General features: G+C 41.3%; 1 protein-coding gene across 4 annotated transcripts in view; it reads left to right on the forward strand.

Moving 5' to 3' along the window:
• syne1b (spectrin repeat containing, nuclear envelope 1b) overlaps window positions 1-22,200 on the forward strand; it is an 86,921-nt gene that overhangs the window by 57,622 nt on the left and 7,099 nt on the right. For 3 of the 4 annotated variants that reach the window (XM_044374229.1, XM_044374232.1, XM_044374230.1), the window contains 46 exons: window positions 126-266; window positions 800-913; window positions 1,227-1,388; window positions 1,710-1,904; window positions 2,024-2,200; window positions 3,207-3,398; window positions 3,895-4,026; window positions 4,366-4,466; window positions 4,612-4,765; window positions 4,888-5,016; window positions 5,135-5,290; window positions 5,595-5,804; window positions 6,113-6,214; window positions 6,338-6,457; window positions 6,601-6,801; window positions 7,471-7,644; window positions 8,149-8,280; window positions 8,613-8,809; window positions 9,079-9,211; window positions 9,974-10,156; window positions 10,342-10,491; window positions 10,810-10,986; window positions 11,100-11,255; window positions 11,368-11,523; window positions 11,683-11,853; window positions 12,030-12,163; window positions 12,346-12,550; window positions 12,877-13,059; window positions 13,291-13,437; window positions 13,539-13,693; window positions 13,933-14,080; window positions 14,171-14,265; window positions 14,449-14,683; window positions 14,985-15,179; window positions 15,457-15,582; window positions 15,945-16,100; window positions 16,728-16,886; window positions 17,471-17,637; window positions 17,754-17,916; window positions 18,515-18,702; window positions 18,850-19,000; window positions 19,132-19,314; window positions 19,603-19,740; window positions 20,195-20,386; window positions 20,531-20,858; window positions 21,834-21,902. In XM_044374229.1, the coding sequence (XP_044230164.1) occupies window positions 126-266; window positions 800-913; window positions 1,227-1,388; window positions 1,710-1,904; window positions 2,024-2,200; window positions 3,207-3,398; window positions 3,895-4,026; window positions 4,366-4,466; window positions 4,612-4,765; window positions 4,888-5,016; window positions 5,135-5,290; window positions 5,595-5,804; window positions 6,113-6,214; window positions 6,338-6,457; window positions 6,601-6,801; window positions 7,471-7,644; window positions 8,149-8,280; window positions 8,613-8,809; window positions 9,079-9,211; window positions 9,974-10,156; window positions 10,342-10,491; window positions 10,810-10,986; window positions 11,100-11,255; window positions 11,368-11,523; window positions 11,683-11,853; window positions 12,030-12,163; window positions 12,346-12,550; window positions 12,877-13,059; window positions 13,291-13,437; window positions 13,539-13,693; window positions 13,933-14,080; window positions 14,171-14,265; window positions 14,449-14,683; window positions 14,985-15,179; window positions 15,457-15,582; window positions 15,945-16,100; window positions 16,728-16,886; window positions 17,471-17,637; window positions 17,754-17,916; window positions 18,515-18,702; window positions 18,850-19,000; window positions 19,132-19,314; window positions 19,603-19,740; window positions 20,195-20,386; window positions 20,531-20,858; window positions 21,834-21,902 (7,432 nt within the window). The remainder of the gene's footprint in view (window positions 1-125; window positions 267-799; window positions 914-1,226; window positions 1,389-1,709; window positions 1,905-2,023; window positions 2,201-3,206; window positions 3,399-3,894; window positions 4,027-4,365; window positions 4,467-4,611; window positions 4,766-4,887; window positions 5,017-5,134; window positions 5,291-5,594; window positions 5,805-6,112; window positions 6,215-6,337; window positions 6,458-6,600; window positions 6,802-7,470; window positions 7,645-8,148; window positions 8,281-8,612; window positions 8,810-9,078; window positions 9,212-9,973; window positions 10,157-10,341; window positions 10,492-10,809; window positions 10,987-11,099; window positions 11,256-11,367; window positions 11,524-11,682; window positions 11,854-12,029; window positions 12,164-12,345; window positions 12,551-12,876; window positions 13,060-13,290; window positions 13,438-13,538; window positions 13,694-13,932; window positions 14,081-14,170; window positions 14,266-14,448; window positions 14,684-14,984; window positions 15,180-15,456; window positions 15,583-15,944; window positions 16,101-16,727; window positions 16,887-17,470; window positions 17,638-17,753; window positions 17,917-18,514; window positions 18,703-18,849; window positions 19,001-19,131; window positions 19,315-19,602; window positions 19,741-20,194; window positions 20,387-20,530; window positions 20,859-21,833; window positions 21,903-22,200) is intronic. The other variant, XM_044374231.1, reaches the window with a different exon arrangement.

The following is a 22,200-nucleotide window of genomic DNA, read 5'->3' on the forward strand; positions in this document are numbered from 1 at the left end:
TTGCTCAAAGAGTTTTAATTCCTTTAATTTTACTAATTAAACTTTATGGCTGCTTTACGATTAATCTATCCCACTCCATCTTGCATGTCTGCTCTTCTGTTAATGTTTCTTGCATGGCGTGTCAGATGACTGCTGGTCGCTGTCACACTCTCCTGTCTCCTGTAACTGAGGAGTCTGGGGAGGAGGGCACTAACAGTGAGGTCTCCTCTCCTCCTGTTTGTCGCTCTCCTTCTCCCATCACTCACACTGAAGCCACTATAAGCAAGGTATCTGTCTTTTCTCTTATTCAGTATGGTCTCTCAGCAAAAATACACATACTTGTGAAATTTTTGGTTTCCATTTGGCCCATGATCTTTCCTTTTCAGTGAGCTTTCCAGCTTTCCCTAATTTTTCAGCAGTCTTTCTTGTGTCCTGTTTCAATGGTAACTGTCTAGTGAAACAAAACACAGAAGCAATTATTAACTGAAGAAGATAAACACAAACCAAGGGGATTATTTTTGTTTGCCATTATTGGACAGTCATTAGTGAAGAGGCAGACAGGAAACAAGGGGAGATAGATGGATATGACATGCAAAAAAGGTCCCTGGCTGGACTCGAACCAGGGACATATGTTGCATTCGCTGTAACCATTCGCTTAACGGGGCACAATGCAAATTTATTCTACCCCTGCACCTGCAAGTTCATCAGCAGACTAACAATGAATTTTGGGCTTTGATAAAAGTATATCTATCTGGCTGCCATCCGTTTCAGAGCTGCTAATGATAACTGCTGATGATGTTATATTTGCATTTTTTTTTAGACGGGACGAGGAACACTTACAAGAGCTCCAATCCAAGAATTATATGACCCAACGTTTGAGTCGGTGGCCCACTTAGATGACTTGCAGCGCTCATGGGAGACATTAAAGAATGTGGTATGTGAATAATACAAGATCCCACTGTGGTTGGTCATTTATTCTCAGTGACTGTTTTGTTACATGTTTTCATTAAAACACAATAACTCAAGTCTTTTTACCTCACAGTATGCACTTTTCTACAAACTAGTCAACTGGGCTAGTATGAATCTTACATTATTTAGAAGAAACTATGACTTTCTTTTATGTTTCAATAAGACATTTATAAGCAGATTAAACAAAAACAGTCAGTTAAAAATAAGGCTAAAATGAAATGTAATTGGCGAAATCTTCAAGCTCACGCTTTAACACTCTCCAATTCATCTTCCAACAGATCAGTGAGAAGCAGAGGTCTCTGTATGAAGCTCTGGAAAAGCAACAGCATTATCAGGGCTCACTCCAGTCAATCTCTTCTAAAATGGAGGCTCTGGAGGCCAAACTGAGTGAGCCTCTGGAGACAGATAAGAGCCCAGATAGTCACATGAAAACCCATGAGGTGAGTACTTTACTTCACAATATGTCTTGGATACCTTGATGTATAGAGAGATTTGGCAGTGACAAACCAGGGAGTTCAAGTCTCAAAATTACATCACTGCCCTTTTAGCACTATGTTAGTTTGCTTGGGTGAATTAAGTGTTAGAACCGCTTATATATTTCCTTACTCCATCTATGATATGATATATCCAATTTTGGAATTTATGACATTTATTGTATGACATACAAATATATGTAACATTATTCCCTATAAAGAAATGAAAATAACATAAAATTTGCAGTTAATATAAATATGTAAAAGCTGGATCAATGTTTATTGCAGGATTTGATACAGGAGATTCAGAGTGTGCAGGAGGAAATCGACAGGCTGCAGACAAGCTTCACGGAGGATCTGGCCTCCGATGCAGTGGACTCAGACATGGCCGACCAGCTGGCCATGCAGTCCTCCCTTGCTGTTTTAGCAGAGAGGATGGCCACCATCCACATGAAGGCTACAGGGAAACAGCAGCTATTGGAGGTATTTATTGTGAACCTTGTGAAAGTACATATATACTATTATTAACTTATAGTTGTGTTTTATTATTACCAATATAGTACATTCATGTGGTAAGTAAAATGTGATGTGTCCTATGCCAGGAGCGCGTTAGTGACCGTCTGGAGGGCCAACGTCAAGAACAGGCCATACGGCATTATCTCACCCAGGCAGATGAACTGAACCAGTGGTTGGCCAGAATGCGCAGTGCCGTCACCTCCATCCTTGAACCCAAACCATTAGAAGAGACAGATATGGAGGACCAGCTCACTGAATGTCAGGTAAGAGCTCCCCCTGCTGTTTATACATAGCATTGCGTGTAAACAAATACATTTGAACTATTACTTAGGATACAAATTAATTTATGAATAACATAAATACTGTATGAGGTTACTAAATATATGCCATAGCAGATTGTCAGGAGTGACATCGGCAACTCTGGAAAACTTTTTTTTATAGGTGGTCATCTGTTGTCCCTGGTCAGCACACTTAAGTCAATTTAGCAAAGGATTATTTACATCCATCTTATACTTCAATATTTCCTCTTATCACATATGGATGATCCCAGGGGGCCGGAACCTTTCCACGGGTAAACAAGAGCATTAGTGGAGTTAGAGGGGCATTCAGATGGCTAGGCTCCTAAGCGACTGGAGCACTAGTCTTAAGCAGATTATGCAGATGTCTCTGTGTGACAGGGGCCTGTTAGCAGCATCGGGCTGAGTAGTTAGGGGTTGTGGCTTTCAGATGATTAATAGATCCGACTGCTGGGATTGGTGTTGGTGACAAAGCTGCTAGAATATCCAAGTAGGGGAATCCTAGAGAACGGGGAGGGTGAGGCGGGAAGGAGGGATAGTTACTCTCTGCCGAAGCTATCGATCACAGAGAAGTGGCTTTGCTATTAGAAAACAAATGTTGTTTTTCCAAACACTGGAACTACATTCACTGATGGGCATCCTTCACTGTTCTGGACTTAGAATGGTGTTCTGCACATGGGAATTGCTTTTAAATTTGAGAAAGGGCATATATGCTACAGAGCATGGAGCGTGAAGGATTAGTGGTAATATGTTGCACACGAGGCGAGGTCGGAGAGGTGGGCCAAGGATGAGAGCAGAGGGAGAGCTCTCCCTGTCTTGTGGCCGGGGAAAGCTGCTGGAGTAGGGGGTTCAGCCAGACCCTGGCCCCCTGTTTAAATGCCACTGTCTGGAGGGTCTGTTGTGTAGAGAGAAGAGCTGCTGTAGGTGATGAGACAACATGTTTGAGCTGGCCTCTCTCCTTCTGCTGCTGCAGAACATGTTGCTGGAGATTGAAGAGAAGGTGCTGGCCCTGTCGGAGCTGTCCATGCACAGTGAGAATCTGCTGCTGGAGGGCCGGACGGAGACCAGAGAGGAAGCTGAGGAGTTGGCCAGAAAGTTACGTACTTTGAAGGGTGGCCTGTTGGAGCTGCAGGGGATGCTACAAGACAAGCAGATTAACATCCAGGTGAGGTGGCTACATGCTTTAAATGTTGACATACACGCAAGTGTGTGTCTGTGATGCAGAATTTTTGACAATGCCTCAATTTGGTTTCAATCCCAACTGTGGCTACCATGCTCACAATAAATATATTTTCTAAAATAACTAAACTAAAATTTTCTGTCTAGCTGCAATATAAAGAACATTTTTATACTTGGACTTGCACAATCCCATTCATAATGGAATAATAATACATTAGGTTGACCTAAGTGTCGAGTCCATTTGCTATCTGTCTACTAGCCAAAGATAACAAAAAATGAAAGGCCAGCTAAGAGAATATTGGATGTTTGTCCTGAAGCTCCCATGTGACACCTATTTGCTTTAGCATTTTTTATGCACACTGACAAATTTGCTAAACTTTTTCAGATCAAAATGTAATTACTGTCTTTAACGGTCTTGCTTCCTTGCTGATGTTGGTTCCTTAAAGAATGCTTGTTTTACAATATTTTGTCCGGTCATGCAGGGCTCTCTACAGGAGCAGGAGGACAGTGAATCAGACTCCAGTCTCTCTCAGAGTCCCAGTGTGCAGGACTGGCTGGCCCAGGCCCGGACCACACGTTCCCAACAGCACCAGGACAGTCTTCAGAGACAGAGGGTATATTTTTACATACTTTTTTAAAACATTTTTTCAGTACTCATTCTGCATTGCAATGCACAGGAAAGAATCAGTTGCTGAAACTGATACTGAAAATGAAATCCCTTTTCTGAAACTATGTGGTATTACATTTTGGCTGTGCCTACTGGCTTATAGTGCAGCACACTTGCACTGGAAAGTTGCTTCTCTGCTTGAACAATAAAATAAAAATGCCATCTTAGTAAAATGAAATAAAAATACCTTTGTACTATTGTACCATTAATGTGATTCAGAGGCTGTGAAAAAATTATTTAATGAAATGGATGAATCTAACAGTTGTTTTACATGTTTGTTCTTTAGGAACTGGAGGAGCAGCTTGCAGAGCAGAAAAAGCTGCTTCAGTCAGTTGCTAGCAGAGGAGAGGAGATCCTCATCCAGCAAGCCTCGCCAAGCAGTACCAGGTATTTTATATCATATTATGTCATTCTCATATGCATATATAACTCAAATTAAATAGCAAAATGTCAAGATATATATGTAAGTTATGATTCCTGTGGCAGATTATAAATGGAACATTAATTTGTTCATGTTTCTGTCACCGTGCAGTACAACAGAGCCATTTTCACCAGAAGCTTTGGTTGAGAGGGAAGCCCAGGCTGCACGGGAGCAGATGAAGCAGAGATGGGAGAGCCTGAGACTCGAGCTCAAAACTAAACTGCAGCTCCTGCAGAAAACCCTGGAGCAGGACCACAAGCAGCCGGTACATACCCTCTGATATTATTATTGTTAGCACATGTCGTAGAAGAAGCAAAGTATCTTCGTTGTTGTTACGCATTTTTAAAGCAGAGGACTGTTGTTAAATGTTTTCTGTTTCATTTGCAGGTTTATTCCAGAGCTTCTCGTGTGACCCCAGCTGGGTCACTGTTTAAAGGAGAGACCCAGGCTGACAAATCCTCCCTGAAGACTCTATATGACAACTTCAGACAAACCATAGAGGACATGACCACTCAGGTTTCTACTATTTTTATAACAATATTGTATATTTGTAACACATTACATTGCAACATTAGTAAAGTACGTAGTTCAACATGTTTCAATGGAAATTGGCCACACTCTTGTGTGTACGTAGCCCGGTGGTGGTGAGACACAGGTGGCGCAGATGGAACAGAGGCTCTACACAGCTGTGTCATCCACCTCCTCCTGGCTGGATGGTGTGGAGAACAACGTCTTTTCTGGAGCAGTGCTGCTGGCTGAAAATACAGAGACCCAGCTACAAAAGCAGGAGGTACAATCAAGCTTTATGTGTGCTGCTTCATTACTTATTGCCGAAGGCCTAAGATAACAAATCATATGAGCCTCACAATACCCATGACCAAGGATTTACTAATATTTCATCTATACAGGGACTATTACTGATACATTATGTGGTTGAAGTTGAAAATTTTGCATTTTGGATGGGTAATAAAAGTAAATGTAAAAAGATAAACCCATGTCTGCACTGCCAATGTAATCTTGTCATTTTGCAGTTGAGTGTTTTGGGGGGGTTTTGTATTTTTTGAGTATTTTTTTGTTTCTGTTCTTCTCTGCAGACCTTGGAGAATGATGTGAGGCACATGGCGGAGGAAGTGAAGCTCAGCCAGGCTCTGCTAGCTGGGTCTTCAGGGTTGAGGCAAGAGGACCAGGCCCTACTAGAGGACAACCTTGACTGCCTGAAAGAGAGATTAGGAGCTCTGGGTTGTGCTCTGGGACAAAGCTGTGACCATATGAGGACCAGGACACATGAACTCACAGCCTACCAGGTTTGCTAGATGCCAGAGTTTTTTTGTGTTGTGTTTTCTTGATGAATGTTTCCTATAAAACCAAAATATTGTATATAGTCTGATTTGCATAGCTAACAACTGTTCAGGAAATTTTCCCGCCTATCATGTAAAGTCAAGTTTATTTTTATTGAACTTAATCACAGCTGGTCTCAAAGAACCCACAATGAACAATAAATAATAATGTTTATATACCCATATATCATATCATAAAACAATGCATTTATGTACTACTGTAGACTGTATACATTAATATAAATGTTCTATATTTTGTCTTCTGTTTAATACAGACTGAGTTGCAACTTCTCCAAACCTCTTTAATTGAGACCAAGTGCCAGATCCTACAGGCCTTAGCTGGAGCCATGGATAGACCAGCCTCAAAACAACTGGAGGTAATGCAAGCTTTGGCATAGACATGCACACACACACACACATACACTCTTGTCGTCTCCCATCAAGGCTTACAGAAAAACAAATAAATTGCTGTCATTCACCAGTACTTTAATTTCTCGCAGGTCATTGTCAGTGCAGAAGACAACCTGAAAGACTTTGAACAGAGGATCACAGAGCTTAAAACCAGAGGAGCAGTGCTACAGGCAGATCAGATATCAACTAACAAACTACTGAAGCTACAGGTAAATAACATCACTGACAGCGACCAATAAAAGTTGCTCAGGGTGAAAATTGTGCAGTAAAACTTGTTCAGTACAATTTTTGAGTTATTTTTAAGTAATGACTTAATGGTATAGTAAAAAAAAGTCTTTGTGTGTATTTTCAGGATTCCTATGAGGAGCTGGTGATGACAGTGGGCTCCCGGCGCAGTGGGCTGAACCAGAACATGGCTCTGAAGGAGCAGTACGAACGCGCTTTGCAGGATCTCACTGACCTGGTCGATACAGCTAAGGACAAGATGGCTGCTGATCAGAGGATTATTGCCAGCTCTGTGGAGGAAGTCCAGAATCACCTGGACAAACATAAGGTTTGGTCAACTTGGAACTTTGCTTAGCTGCAGCAGTAGGCTTAAAGCTGAAGTGCGGCACTTTTGTCATCTGGCAGTGAGAGTAAAGGGCGTCGCTCGGCTGTATTTGCCTGACACAGGCATGCAGCACGCTCTCATGCACACACTGAATTACACAGAGAGGGCCAGTAAGAATGGATATGTTTCGATAGTCCCAAAAATGTATTTTTTGACGGCCCACCGGGATATTTCCAGTACACCATTGGCCGTAACATACTGTTGCGGCTGTAAAACGGTGGATACAGTGTTTTGAGTGTCACTCAACCTCCACGAAATGACTTGTTTCACTATCAGAATTTGATCCATTTGGTACAATAACATTTAGAAAGTCTAGAATAGCCGAACGATTAACGGCTTAACTGACAGTGCGGGAATGTCGCGCTCAACATGAGATTTAAAATCTCTGTATACTGTGAAATACAGGGAGATTTATCTGGCGGTGATAGGCTTTATCAGTATTGTGTGAACTCGTTTGGCAAGGGCTTGAATGTATTGGATGTTCATTTATATGTAAAAGTTCTGCACTGCAGGTTTAAGTATTTAATATTTATAATCAACAATGTGAAACACTGAACCCAAAGAGAAAAGAAGAACTACTCAATTGTGTGTGTGTCTGCTTGTGTTTTCTAGGAGTTCTTTCAGGGTCTGGAGTCACATATGATTTTAACAGAGACATACTTCAGGAAAATCAGTGGCCTGATGCTTCCCATAGAGAGTCAGACCCTGGAGGAGACCATGGCCCAGGCTCAGAGCGTCCTCAAAGAGGCACACAGTAAAGGTGTTGAGCTGGAGTGTATCCTGGAGGTGAGAGAGAAAACACAATTTGTATTAATTGATTTTTCAAGTGCCGAGTGGTTTTGACTCTGTTAATGTTAATATATGTTTCTTGCTTGAAAGAAATAGATATTCACAAATAGAAAAAAAATCCTCCAATACTTTTGTTTCAGAGCTAAAGCTAAAGAAGCTTTACACACAATGTACTGGAAAACTTTTTTGCCTTCATGATATAAGAGCACATCAGTTGCTCAGGGCTTTGTTTTCATATATTGTACAAGTGGGAGTATACAAGTGGGAAATTGGTTAGTAGTTGTTACAGATGAGGGAAGAAAACTTCGCAGAAACATAAAATTAATATTGACCAACATTGGTTTAAGAAAATATTGGTATTTGTCATTGAGTAGTTTTGTCATCAAATATGTACATTTATAATGTTCTTCACAGTTTGTTCACAGCTAAGGAATTGTTGACAGGCTGAATTTGACTTTGTTTTCTATGGTTTTTTGTTTTGTTTTGTTTTGTTTTTGTCAGACTTGGTGTCGCTTGGTGCAGGATTACCAGAGTCTGAATCGACAATTGGAGGCAGTTGAAGGAAGTATCCCTACTGTCGGCCTGGTGGAGGAGACGGAAGAAAGGCTCATGGACAGAATCTCATTGTATCAGGTAAAAGTGATATCAGAAGATACGGGATACTAACACTAAGTGGCCTCCATAGACCTCCTTGTCTAGATATGATACAGTCGATAAAGTGGGAATAAACACAGAATATACACTTTTGTTTTCCTGTGGGAAGAATGCTTCACATTAATGTCTGGAGTCTAGTTAGTTGAGATTTAAACACCTTCATCAAAGGCACCATAGATATAGTTGTAGAAGGAAAAAGGGCTACTCTTTCAGTTCATTATCAAAACCTTCTCAGGTGGTATCGATCCAGCTACAAGCCCACTTTTCTAAGATTTCGGTTTCTATTTGCTCCTCCTCCATTCTGTGTAAAGGGTCTTAAGGGTAGACTGACAGAGCACCAACACAAGCTATACCAGGTGTTGGATGAAGGCAAACATCTCTTGCTGTCGGTTTGCTGTCCTGCACTGGAGAATCAACTCGCGCTGCTGGGGGAACACTGGCTCAATAACACCGCCAAGGTCAACAAGGAGCTACAGCGCCTGGAGGCCATCTTAAAACACTGGACCAGGTTAGAAACACATCAGAGTCAGAACTGCTTTTAGGCTTTAAATACAAATAATATCCCATAGATACATTATGAACATCCTATTTAAGGCATCACCTTTAAGAAGGGGTCTTAAGATGGAAACCGTAGCAACGAGCATTAATTCCCCAAATCTGAGTCCATGTTTCAGATTCTTCATTGTAATACCTGTAGGTAAACTATACATGTGATTTTCTAAACTTATTATCTTTTCTTGGAATTGTTTTCAGTTTAGTTTGTGATTTTCTTCCTAGGTATCAGAGAGAGTGTGCAGAGCTTAGCGAGTGGCTGCAGTCTGCTCTGGATCGTCTGGAGTTTTGGAACACGCAGGCAGTGTTGGTCCCACAGGAGCTGGAAACTGTCAGAGACCATCTCTCCGCTTTTCTTGTGAGAAAACAGACAATGTTCTTTTTTTTTTTTTTACTTTGTATTTTTTCTCGTATTGATCCACAGGTTTTGGTTCTTTTCCAGAAACAGTACTGCTAGAACTGTTAGCACTGCCCACAACTAAAACAGACTTCCCCTACTGCTAGACATGTATAGTAATTCCACTTTTGTTATGCTACATTGTGGGAAAACTTTTAGGTCATCTCTACATTTATATGTATGTAGTTATACTTACTAAATTGCTGCTGGGACATCAGTCCTCAACACCCACCTGACTTATTTAGTAACAGTGGACAGCCACAGTGCCTCAATCAAGGGCAATTGTAGGAGAATTCTTAAAGGTGTACTCCGCTGATTTAGTACTGCACTGTCATAAAGTTGGGGAACCGACAAGGGATGAGATGTTAGAATAATCATAATCGAAGCCGAAGATGCCAAGATATTCTGACTTTTCTGAATTTCCCATAATGCAAATGGATAGTGTCTTTCATTAGACCCCACACTGCCTCCTAAAAGGACACTTCTTTCAAATCTCACACCTCCAGTTTGTAATGTTTGTTTGTAATTCTGTTAAAAAATTGTTAGTCTTAAAGCCCAAGCTGACGTCATCGGATTGTCATCATTTACATACATGAGGGGGGAAAAGAAGCAGAGCTGTTGTATTGGATTGCATTAGATTGTACAGGTGTACCTAATAAAGTGGCCAGTGAGTGTACTTTTGATTGTATACTAGTTGGTGATTCCTGCATTTGTCTGTCTCAGGAGTTTTCCAAGGAAGTTGAAGGTAAATCCAGCCTGAAGAGCTCAGTGGTAACTGAGGGCAACCAGCTGCTGAGGCTGAAGAAAGTGGACACGGTGGTGCTGCGGTCTGACCTGGCACGAATTGACACTCAGTGGAGTGAGCTGCTCACACGCATCCCAGTGGTCCAGGAGAAGCTACATCAGGTATTGTCACATGCGGCCAGACTGAACAGGCTTAGCTGCTCAAGGGCAAATAGGATTACCTCTTTCTGCCGCTTCACCTGTATATAGAAGTTTTCAGACAAGGTTGCCTACAAACTAGCAGCATGTGTATTTTTTCATCTTGGGTATTTAATGTGCTTGTTCAATGGGTGATTTATTTTTCTTAGATCCAAATGGAGAAATTGGCTTCCCGTCATGCCATATCTGAGCTGTTTAACTGGATATCATTGATGGAGAATGTCATTGAGGAGGATGAAGAAAATCTCAAGAGTGCAGTGGGATCAAATGTGATTCAGGACTACTTGCAAAAATACAAGGTAGTGTACTTTTCTGTATTATAATGCTTTTTAATTACATATTAGATGCATTTTAAGAGTGCAAAATGTTTTATTTTTAGCTTTTGCAAGAAATAAAAGTAAACCGGTTGGCAAGGAATGTTCCATGTATTTTTCTTAAGTTAATATATGTACAATATGTTCAGTACTTACATGGTTGAATACATTCTGGTTTGCCTTCTTGAGTATTTCATGCATGTTCTCTTACTAACCTGATTAAAATGTTGATGCAATCTATGATTTTAATGATGAATCTGTCATTTTGATTGTGAATCTACTGGGTTTTTTTCCTCCTTTTAGGGCTTCAGAGTAGATTTAAGCTGTAAGCAGCTGACTGTGGACTTTGTGAACCAGTCAGTGCTGCAGATCAGTGGTCATGATGTGGAGAGTAAGCGCAATGATAAGACAGACTTCGCTGAGCGTCTGGGAGCAATGAATCGACGCTGGCAAATCCTACAAGGCCGCATTAATGAGAGGGTGAGGCCATAACCACCAATACTGTTAATGAAACATATAACAGAAAGCAGAACGACCATTGTCAGTTATTGGTGCAAAGTGTTCACGGTTTATTTTGCTTAAAACACGTGTAGATCCAGTTCCTGGAGAGCCTGTTGGATATGTGGCTGGAGTATGAGAGCAGCGTTCAGGCCCTAAAGTCCTGGATGGGAAATCAAGAAGAAAGACTAAAGAGGAAACACAGAATAGAGGACTTGACATCTGTACAGAATGCTCTAAAGGACTGCCAGGTAGGCCTCACTTGCTGTGACAACACTGATTCATCAAAACATATTGTTCCCCTTACATGTTGTTATTATTATCAACATTTTTAGTTAAAGTTAAAACCTTTAACTTTTTTAGGAAATGGAGGAGATAGTGAAGGAAAAAGAGAAAGAGCTAGAGAGGGTGGAGGAGCAGGGTTGCGCCCTTGTCCAGAACAAAACCGATGAGGCCTGTGCTATTGTCATGGAGACGCTACAGGGTGTCAATCACACCTGGGCTAACCTGGACCACTTGGTAAGCTGCCCTATTCTCTTGTGTTTTTAATGTGGTACTTAAATTATACTCCATCTGTTCTGCTTTACTCTGTTTTTCCCTGTTGTGTTTTTCTCTCATCTAGTGTTGAGTATCACAGTGCATTTTGTGACTCACCTTTAATGAAATGTGTTTTTACAGATAGGGCAACTAAAGATCAGCCTGAAGTCAGTGCTGGATCAGTGGAGTCTATACAAGCGGGCTTCAGAAGAGATCAATGGCTACCTAATGGAGGGAAGGTACTCCGTGTCTCGTTTCCGCCTCCTCACAGGCTCCCTGGAGGCTGTTCAGCTGCAGGTGCAAAGTCTGCAGGTATGTTGGGATGAAGAGGCATTTAATTAATTGTACAACAATAACCATGTCAGCTGGCTGTAGTCATGAAGACAAATGTGTTTATATTAATTGCACTAGAATGTTTCTCGGATTCTCATTGTGATCTTTGCTTGTGTTGCACATACACTTCTGTTTTTCATTCGTCACATCTGAAGGATTTGCAAGAGGAGCTTGAGAAACAGGAGAGCAGTCTGAGAAAGTTTGGTGCTGTGACCCACCAACTGCTGAAGGAGTGTCACCCTTCAGTGTCAGACTCCCTCAACAATGCCCTTAAGGACGTCAATGCAAGGTGACCTTACTTAACTCTAATATATTTTTTATATATTTTTTGCCTGTTTAAAGAATAACAAATATATATTGAGTAAAATCCAGACAGTTGTTTTGATTTCACTGATTGAGGTGTGACCCGATGTTCAATCATTTACATTATCCTTACACTGATACCTTGATCCATGTCGTTGTTGCACTTAGATGGACTGGCTTACTGGAGGAGATTGCAGAGCGTCTGAGGAGCAGCAAAGCCCTGCTTCAGCTTTGGCAGCGCTACAAGGAGCTTTATGAGCAGAGCTGCAACAGCATCCAGCTGCAGGAGGAAAAGGCAGACCAGCTCCTCAAGACTGCATGCAGCAAGGACATCGCTGACGAGGAAGTGTCCGACTGGATTCAAGAATGCAGCGTGAGTGAGGCCATAGCTGAGCCAATGTTGACTCATTTTAAACCAAAGCAAACACTCAGCCTGTTCCAGGGCTTTATTCTGAATGCCTGTAATAAGATCATCATGTTTCTTTGTCCTGCAAGATGGGAAACAGTTTTTTTGCAATTGTGCTGAAGAGTTTAGCAAATTTTTGTTAATTTTTATTGAGTGATTGTTTAATAATGTTGAAAAAGTCCCCAGCTATGTGCCTCCAAATTGGAGTGCATACTTTTTCCATGTAGGATTTTGTTTTGTTTTTGGGTGAAAAAGACACTCTACTCTAAATTTTATTGGCGCTTTTGTCTCAGGAGGTCCTCCGTTCCCAGGCTCCAGTGCAGGCCTCCCTCCAGGTTCTTCAAGAACTGGGAGATCAGCTGAAACAGCAAGTGGACACGTCAGCAGCGTCCGCCATCCAGTCAGATCACCTTTCTCTCACCCAGCGGCTGGCTGCTGTGGAACAAGCCCTAACTAGACAGCTCACCACTCTGCAGGTAAAGAAAAAAAGATTTATGACAGTTTTGCATTTAAGTTTAGCATTTAAATAGTCGCTCAACTAGTTAGTTGGTCAATCAATCAGTCAATCATCTTTCATTTAAATGGACATATTTTTGACCAATTTATTGTACTCCACTGTACTTTTACAATTTAACAAAGCAAGAGTAGTGCTAGTTCATACTGAATCATGAATTTCACATTTTGCTGATGTTTCTCTTCCACATCAGACTGGAGTCCAGGATTATGAAACCTTTAATGATCAGCTGGATTCTTTGGGAAACTGGGTAGTTGAAGCTGAGGAGGCTCTGAAGGTGCAAGATCCCAACGGCTCCACTGACCTGACAGTCATCCTAGATCGCATGGAGGACCTCAAGGTTTTTTTTGTTTTATATTTGTCACTTAGTTGAAAAAAATCAACTTTACTGATTGGTCTGAAATGAAAAAACCTAAACATTTTTCTCATGTCCTTCTATAGAGACTCATGCTGAAGTTCAGCAGTATGGCACCTGAATTGGAGCGTCTTAATGAGCTTGGTTACCGGCTTCCTCTCAACGATTCAGAGATCAAACGGATGCAGAACCTCAACAGGAGCTGGTCAACAGCCTCAGCACAGACCACAGAGAGATTCAGGTATGAAACACAAAAAACAATATTCACACATTTATGGTATGTTTTCTGAAAGGGGGTGGATTTTAAAATGCTGTAAATCTGGTACAGTTTCAAGACACTGTACAAACTGTAAGACAAAAATGTCATAATGAAAGCATAAATGAAACCTCAGATAGACAGTTAAAGTCTCACTAAAATGTTGAAATGCGTGGGCAGCAAAGTGACTTTTTTTTCATCATCTGGTGTTTGGTTTCTTGCAGCAAACTCCAGTCTTTCCTGCTGCAGCAGCAGACCTTCTTAGAGAAATGTGAAACATGGATGGAGTTCTTGGTCCAAACAGAAGAGAATCTGGCTGTGGAAATTTCTGGGAACTACCAGAGTTTGATGGAGCAGCAAAAAGCCCATGAGGTTAGAGTTCTTTTTAAAAAAGCTATGTTATTAATCATAAGTTTTTGTTTATCTATCATTCATCTCTACTATTATTTTGTTGTCTTCCAGTTATTCCAAGCTGAGATGTTCAGTCGCCAACAGATCCTTCACTCCATTATCAGTGATGGACAAAGGATGTTAGAGCAGGGTCAAGTAGATGACAGGTAACGAGCCCAAATCTACCTACAATCTAATCTAATTGTTTCTAATCTGTTTGCTATTATTCTGCCCACCACTGATTGTCTAATATGAAAGCACTCAATCTTAATTGATTACTAGACCTGTTAAGTCCATTACTCTTTGTTTACCACAAAACATCACCATTTCCTTACTTCTACCTCCTGCAGAAATGAGTTCAACCTGAAGTTGGCTCTCCTGAGTAACCAGTGGCAGGGTGTAGTGCGGCGTGCTCAACAGAGGCGAGGCATCATTGACGGTCTGATCCGCCAATGGCAGCGCTACAGAGAAATGGTAGAGAAGCTGCGTAAATGGCTGGTGGAGGTCTCCCACCCTGCGGAAGCCCTTCAGACAGGGACTACTGTACCTCTGCAACAAGCCCGCTCCATGCTGGATGCTGTCCAGGTATATATTGTTAAAGTGATTTAATCTAGATGTTGTAGGACAAAAAGGACACACACATTTGATAATGAGTCCAATGAGTCCATAATGAGTACATAGATTGGGTGCAAAGTGGGCTTGAAAACTTCCACATCTGACACACTCACATTTTTCTTAATGTGATAAACCTTGTCTATGTGATACCCCAAATAGGTGAAGACAAACTGCACTATCATCTACTATTATTAGCACTATTATCAGTAATAGGTTTGTAGCTTGACAATTAAGAATTCCTGTAACTAACTGATTGTGCTTTCTGATATAGCTGAGGGAAAAGGTGCTGCAGCGTCAGCAGGGCAGCTACATCCTGACAGTGGAGGCCGGCAGACAACTGCTCCTGTCAGCTGATAGCCGGGCGGAGGTGGCCCTGCAGGCAGAGCTTACTGATATCCAGGAACGATGGAAACATGCCAGTGTCTGCCTGGATGAACAAAAGAAAGAGCTTGCCACCTTGTTAAAGGTATACCAAACAAATTGCTGGCAGCCTGTTGAGTAAAGGAACCTCAGGGGTTCTTGAAGTTATACGATAAATCTTTTATCTGTAGGAACATTTTGCATTGTACGAAGTTTATGTATTTGTCTTTTTTTCTTATTTTCCACCAAAAGGCCCAAGCAGCTGTTACTTGTGATAACAATTATGATACTGCAAGATGATGAGAAATTGAGGCAACATTACTATTATTTTGCTGTTTGACTTTCAGTTGTATAATACTGACCATTATTTGTGTTTTATACAGGACTGGGAGAGATGTGAGAGAGGTATTGGTGGATCACTGGAAAAACTTCGAGCCTTTAAACGGCAGCTCTCTCAGCCGCTTCCTGATCACCACGAGGATCTTCAAGCTGAGCAGATGCGCTGCAAGGTAACAGTGGTTCCCATCCTCCGGGCATTTTATAGTATTTAATTAAGTGAAAATTACACAACAGAAATTACACTGATATCAAAAAAGCTTAAAATCAGCATCCCTTGGGGGACCTTGACCTAAAAAATGTAGAAAGAATTATTTAAGAAAGTTGCCTTACTTGTAAAGCTATTTAATTTAAAATTTCTTTATGTAAGTATGTACTTACTTGTACTTACTTTTGCTTATCTACTTGCTACATCTCAGATTGTTTGATCCTTTTTGAAATGCATATTGTGATTCTCATACAGGTCTTCCTGGCCAGCTTTGTCTGCAAATATTACAAATGTCGGTAATGTTACTACTGTATGTATCATCAACAGGATCTGGAGAATACGTTTGATGGCTGGACTGGGGATTTGGCCCATCTGACTGTGCTGAGGGAGTCGCTATCTTGCTACATCAGTGCTGAGGACCTTTCTGTCCTGCAGGAGCGTATTGAGCTGCTGCATCGACAGTGGGATGAAATCTGCCACCAGGTACAGTGCATTTCACAGTACCTCTGCATAGCTGATTTTCTGAATGTAGTGTAACTGGTCAGCTACTGGAGAATTATTCAGATAATCCTAGTTGTCACTACTTGCACCAGTCTTGTCTCTGCAGTTCCTTGAGATACCAAATGGTGGTGCTGGTATCACATAAGTTATTCTTTGGTCAAAACTAGCTTATCAACATATGGGTGTACGACTAAATACATACATGACTTAACAACAAGAAGACAAATGTGTTAGAACAAAATGTACTGTATGAACTGTTCCTGGCATGTTGCTACAAATTTTAAAAAAGGAACTTTGCTGTCTCCATCAGTTGCTTCTGCGTGTTAACTCTGACTACAACATAGAAAACCTGAAACCTCAAGCGGATAATGTCTTTTCACGGTCGCATCCTGTGTGGAGTAGATAAAACACTCAAACAGGAAACACAAAGAAGCAGACACTCGCTGCTCGATGCAAATGAATCACTCAGTGTGCAGTGATCTCTGTAGCACAGCTTCCTTTTGAGACTTTTTGTCATGAATTTCCTTTTTTTGCAATTTAACATGCACAGATAAATAGTTTGCACAGTAATGCGCTTAACTGTTGTGTTATATCACTGTGCCTCTGCAGCTGTCACTGCGGAGGCAGCAGGTGAGTGAAAAGCTGAATGAGTGGACTGTATTCAACGAGAAGTACAAGGAGCTCTGCGAGTGGCTCACCAACATGGAGAGCAAGGTCTCCCAAAATGGAGACATCAGCATTGAGGAGATGATCGAAAAGCTCCGCAAGGTAAATAGACATATACTTGAGCGCCGTCATCTCAAATGTATCTAACATTTTAAATATTTACTTACAATGACTGTAACAGATACCAACAAGTCATTGTACTTTTGAAATCCACTGTCTCACTTCTTCATGGTTTTACTGTCTGTGTTAAATTTGGCACCAGTATTTGTTTTTAAAAATGCTGCTAAGCTAAGTCAAGCTAGTTATCACCATCTTGGTTTCTGCTTTTTGTCATTATTTTTTTAATGCCCTCTCTAAACCTCTGTGTGTACTACACCCAGTGAAGCACCTGTCCATCCTCTTTGATTCAGTGGTTGCCTCAGTTATAATCACACTTTGCTGCCATTGATGACAGTAGAGGAATTGCTTATGTTGCTGCAGAAGAAGAAAAGTACAGAATATTATACCTGAGCAGAATACCTGCATCGAACTAACTATAACAATGCTCTAGCTGCACCTGTGTTTTCAGCCACTGTGGTATTTTTTACTTTTTCAGATCTCATACGTTTCCTGTTTGTTCACCGGTCATGAAAATGCTCTGCTTGTAATTCTCTTTATGCACTGGTTGTATTGCATTGTGTCCTCAGGACTACCAGGAGGAAATCACTGTGGCAGAGGAAAACAAGCTGCAGCTGCACCTGCTGGGAGAGCGCCTGGCCAAGGCCAGTCACCAGAGCAAAGCTGCTGAAATTGAACAAAAACTCACCAAAGTCAGCGACCGCTGGAAGCACCTCCTGGATCTCATTGGAGCCAGGTGAGGAGCCACACACACTGGCTCCTGAGTAGCTTAAATAGTCCAGTAATTTAATCTAGCTCATGCAGAATAAGGATTAAATAGTACTGACAGAGTTTCATGAATTGTGTTAACAGAGTAAAGAAGCTGAGAGAAACTCTGGTAGCAGTGCAGCAGCTGGACAAGAATATGAGCAGCCTACGCTCCTGGCTGGCCCACATCGAGGCCGAACTATCCAAACCCATCGCCTACGACTGCTGTGACTACCAAGAGATTCAGAGGAAGCTTGATCTGCAGCAGGTAACATAATATACAGTACAGTGTATAAAATATGTACAATACTACATTATAGATTGTAATATATTATTGTAGCAATTCCCTGTTTACCTGGAACCTCAAACTAGCACTGAGAAGTTGCAGTTGTTTGCCCCAAATGTTGGCAAGACGGTAATAATTGTAATCTTTTCCTTTTTCTCCTCTTCCTTCTTTTTCTTCAAATAAAATAAAAAAAACACTATATGTGGATCTGTGAACTACAACAGTAATAAGGGACATGCAGACCCTTACAGCAGCTGAAATGTAGTTTATAAAACTTGAATGGGAAATTCAATCAGTTAAATAATGCATTGTTAGGATTTTTTTAATTAGGAAGTATTTTGTCAATTAATTATATTCTATGATCCTTTAATGGCAAATGAGCTGTTTTATTCATAGTTGCTGGACTGTATCTATCAATGGAGGGACAATAATGCTGGAGAAACAAGAAAAACTGAAATTTTTCAGTTAAATCAAAAGTTATTGTTGTCAAGTTTCACACCTTTCTCATGTCCTTGTCATTCTCTTATTATTACACTCTCACACACACACAAATTCTCTGTCTCCCTTTTTTGCCCCTCAGGAGCTTCAGCGTGACATAGAGAAACACAGTACCGGAGTGGCGTCTGTCCTGAATCTGTGTGAGGTGCTTTTGCACGACTGTGATGCCTGCGCCACGGATGCAGAGTGTGACTCCATCCAGCAGGCAACACGTAGCCTTGATCGCCGCTGGAGGAGCATCTGTGCCTTGTCTATGGAGAGGAGACTCAAGTAAGAAGATAACATACAGTCAGATGTTGGTTGAGAACAAGAAGAGCAGATAGAAACTTTGTATGGATGAAGACTAGGTCACTCTTGTTAATGTTTTGAAAATGACATTTTCTTAACTGAATAGTCACAAATATTTACCTTTGTTAGGATTGAGGAGACGTGGCGTTTATGGCAGAAATTCCTAGATGACTTTGCACGATTTGAGGAGTGGCTGGCCACTTCAGAGAAGACTGCTGCTCTGCCCAACTCCTCTGGTGTACTCTACACTGTGGCCAAGGAGGAACTTAAGAAATTTGAGGTACAGCCATTTCAAAACTATTAACTGTAAGCTATTTTAAACATAAACTGAGATAGGAAAAACTATTTTCTCTTGACCCAGAAGGAGGACGTGTTGATAATGAATGTGTTAATAAAATTTTGTTTCTGTAGGCCTTCCAGAGGCAAGTCCATGAAAGCTTGACCCAGCTGGAGTTAATCAATAAGCAATATCGCCGCCTGGCCAGAGAAAACCGCACTGACTCTTCCTGTCGCCTGAGGGAAATGGCCCATGATGCCAATCAGCGATGGGACAACCTGCAGAAGAGGGTGGCATCCATCCTCCGCAGGCTCAAGGTACAATAATATGTACACACAATTATCATAGTCATATTCTTATTTAATTCAAATTCATGCTTTCACATGCATTGCCCTATTTTTCTGTGTTAATTAGCTGTATCACTGACAATAATGAAAACAAATGTTAAAGATATCAATCATAATGTGTAAGTTAACCTAAACTAATGAAGCAACCGAGAAAGCTTCGCTGAACTTCACATATACTATATACATTATAATGCATGTGCTTTCACACTGTTTACGTGTAGATAATTCTAACAGCAGCATCTCTGTTTAAATATGCAGCACTTTATTAGTCAGAGAGAGGAGTTTGAGACAGCCAGAGACGGCATCTTGGTGTGGCTGACAGAGATGGACCTGCAGCTGACCAACATTGAACACTTCTCTGAATGTGACATTCAGGCCAAGATCAAACAACTCAGGGTAAGTTTGTCACAATTTTTTCACATCTCTTGTCCTCACAGGACGTCTAAAGCAACCTGGTTTGAAAAGTGTTGGCAAAGCATACTCACATATCTCAAGGCCTTGAGATATATTGAAAAAGAACCAGAAATTTCTAGCTCTTGATGTGTTTGAAAAGTATTTATCTACTATCTATCTATGGTTTTAAACACTTGTCATCTCATAATTCTTAGATTTATCATTTTGAAGAGCAGCTAGACTGACATTGCGTAGTTAATATGGCAAGATGAATATTACTATTATGATACACAAGTCATACTGAACATTACAATTATTAAATCAAATCAGGAAATTAACATCTGGGACTAGTCAGGCATTTTGAAATCGAGACTATGAAAGAACCCCCGTGTTTAGCATGAAAAACAGAATTAATGAGGACTTGTTTATCTGTCTGCTTCCTCCTCCTGTCCCACAGTCGTTCCAGCAGGAGATCTCGCTGACTACAGCCAAGATCGAGCACATCTTCCATCAGGGGGAGGCACTAATAGAGAAGAGCGAGCCTCTGGATGCTGCTGTCATTGAGGAGGAGCTGGAAGAGCTGCAGCGCTACTGTCAAGAAGTGTTTGGTCGAGTGGAGCGCTACTACAAGAAGCTCATTCGCCTTCCTGTAAGACCAAAGATCATAGCAAAGCATACCAAAGATTTTATGTTTCCAATTAAGCTGATAATTCACTATTTATTGTGGCTTGATTAATATTTTCAGTGATCAAATCATTAGCACAAACTGTATATGTCTTTCCTTTTTCACCAGCTTGCAGACGATGATACCGAAGTGTCATTCTCGGACCGTGAGCTGGAGCTAGACGAGCCCGGTGATCTGTCGAGCCTGCCGTGGAGTGAGCGTTTGGGCGATGGCTTCCTGTCTCCTCTGCCCTCCTCCGGCCGTTCAGCCTCCCTTGCAGCCCAGCTCCGGACAGAGCGCTCAGGCAGGGACACCCCAGCCAGCGTGGACTCGATTCCCCTCGAGTGGGATCACGACTACGACCTGAGCCGCGGGCTGGAGAGCGCCAGCAGGGCCCTGAGAGAGCAGCAGAGCGAAGAGGGAGAATTCCTCCAGCGGCCTGCCTCAGCGTTGTCAGGTCAGTATCCATACACACGCAGTATACTGCTTGAAGTTGAAGAGATATTTTCAGACTTTAAAAAACCTCTGCTTAAAGTGATGCAGTGTCTAGATGCAACCTTTGTCACTGGTTGCATAATTATATAAATTATGAACAGTTTCCTCTCTAAACGTCTCAGCTTGTCTCACTGGAATAGTTGTTAGAAGCCCAAAGAGGTAAAACTATCAAGTATTACACCAGAAAAAACAAAGATGAGAGAAAAACGAACAGAAATATGAGCATCAGGACAATATTCACTGCCCTATTAATTGTCGTGACCCTTCAGATTTATCTTTTGACCCATTGTATTGGTTATGACCCCCAAGTTGGGAACCACTGCTTTAATCACTGCATCATCAAGCATCATCTGAATGCTTTAATAGCTGACTCTGACCTGTTGGTACCCAGGGAGGAGGAAAATAAAAGTTTGCCTACAGGAACTACATGTTAGCAAGACCAGTGAGGATAACAGTATAAAAGAAATATCACGTAGCATGCTAGGTGCCAAATGATAGACAACATCTTGACTTCTTTAAAAGACAGTTAACTCTATTGAGGTATTTAGATCTCACTTTTTAGAGACATGGATGAACAGGGATCACTCACAGTTTGTTATAATAGACATTTTAAAACTTGAAACATACGTGAAGACAATGAAACTTTATCAAAAAAAAAACAAAAAACGCCAGGATCACAATTTCAAGCATGGGCCAAGAAATATTAACTAATATTTAAATTGTTTATCTGTCCTTATTTCTAGTGGCTGGGTAAAGCTTTCCACATGTCACATTGAAATTACCCCAAAAGCAATAAGAGAGTTATAATCAAGTGCATTTCCTGTGATTGATAACCGATCTCCACCTAGTGTTGCAGGCAAATACCAGATGTCAAAAATGGAGTCAAACAGTGTAATGCTCACTGCTGAATGTGTGTACTGTACAATGTTTCTTCCAGATGTAGTGATCCCAGAGAGCCCTGAGGCCTATCTTAAACTAACAGAACAAACACTGAGGTCCTCCACTGGTAGGCAACAGCAGACCCCAGCATGCCACAAGTGTTTGGGGCCAGAAATAACAGCCACGCTCTGAGTGTTATCACACTTAAAGCCTCTTCACCGGCTTGGACTTTGATTTGCGTTGATTTCCTCTGTTATACACACTTTGGGCACACACTGTAACCAATGGCAACACTTTCTAACACTGGGGGATAGGATCAATTCCATTTTTTCCTTCTTCAGTTCACTGGTTCTGCATTGGTCTCTAATTAAGCAGAATCAAAATGGAATTCAGCCTAACCCTTCTTTCTAACTGGCTTTCTTACT

This window comes from Thunnus albacares, chromosome 15, assembly GCF_914725855.1.
Source record: "Thunnus albacares chromosome 15, fThuAlb1.1, whole genome shotgun sequence".
Lineage (NCBI taxonomy): Eukaryota > Metazoa > Chordata > Actinopteri > Scombriformes > Scombridae > Thunnus > Thunnus albacares.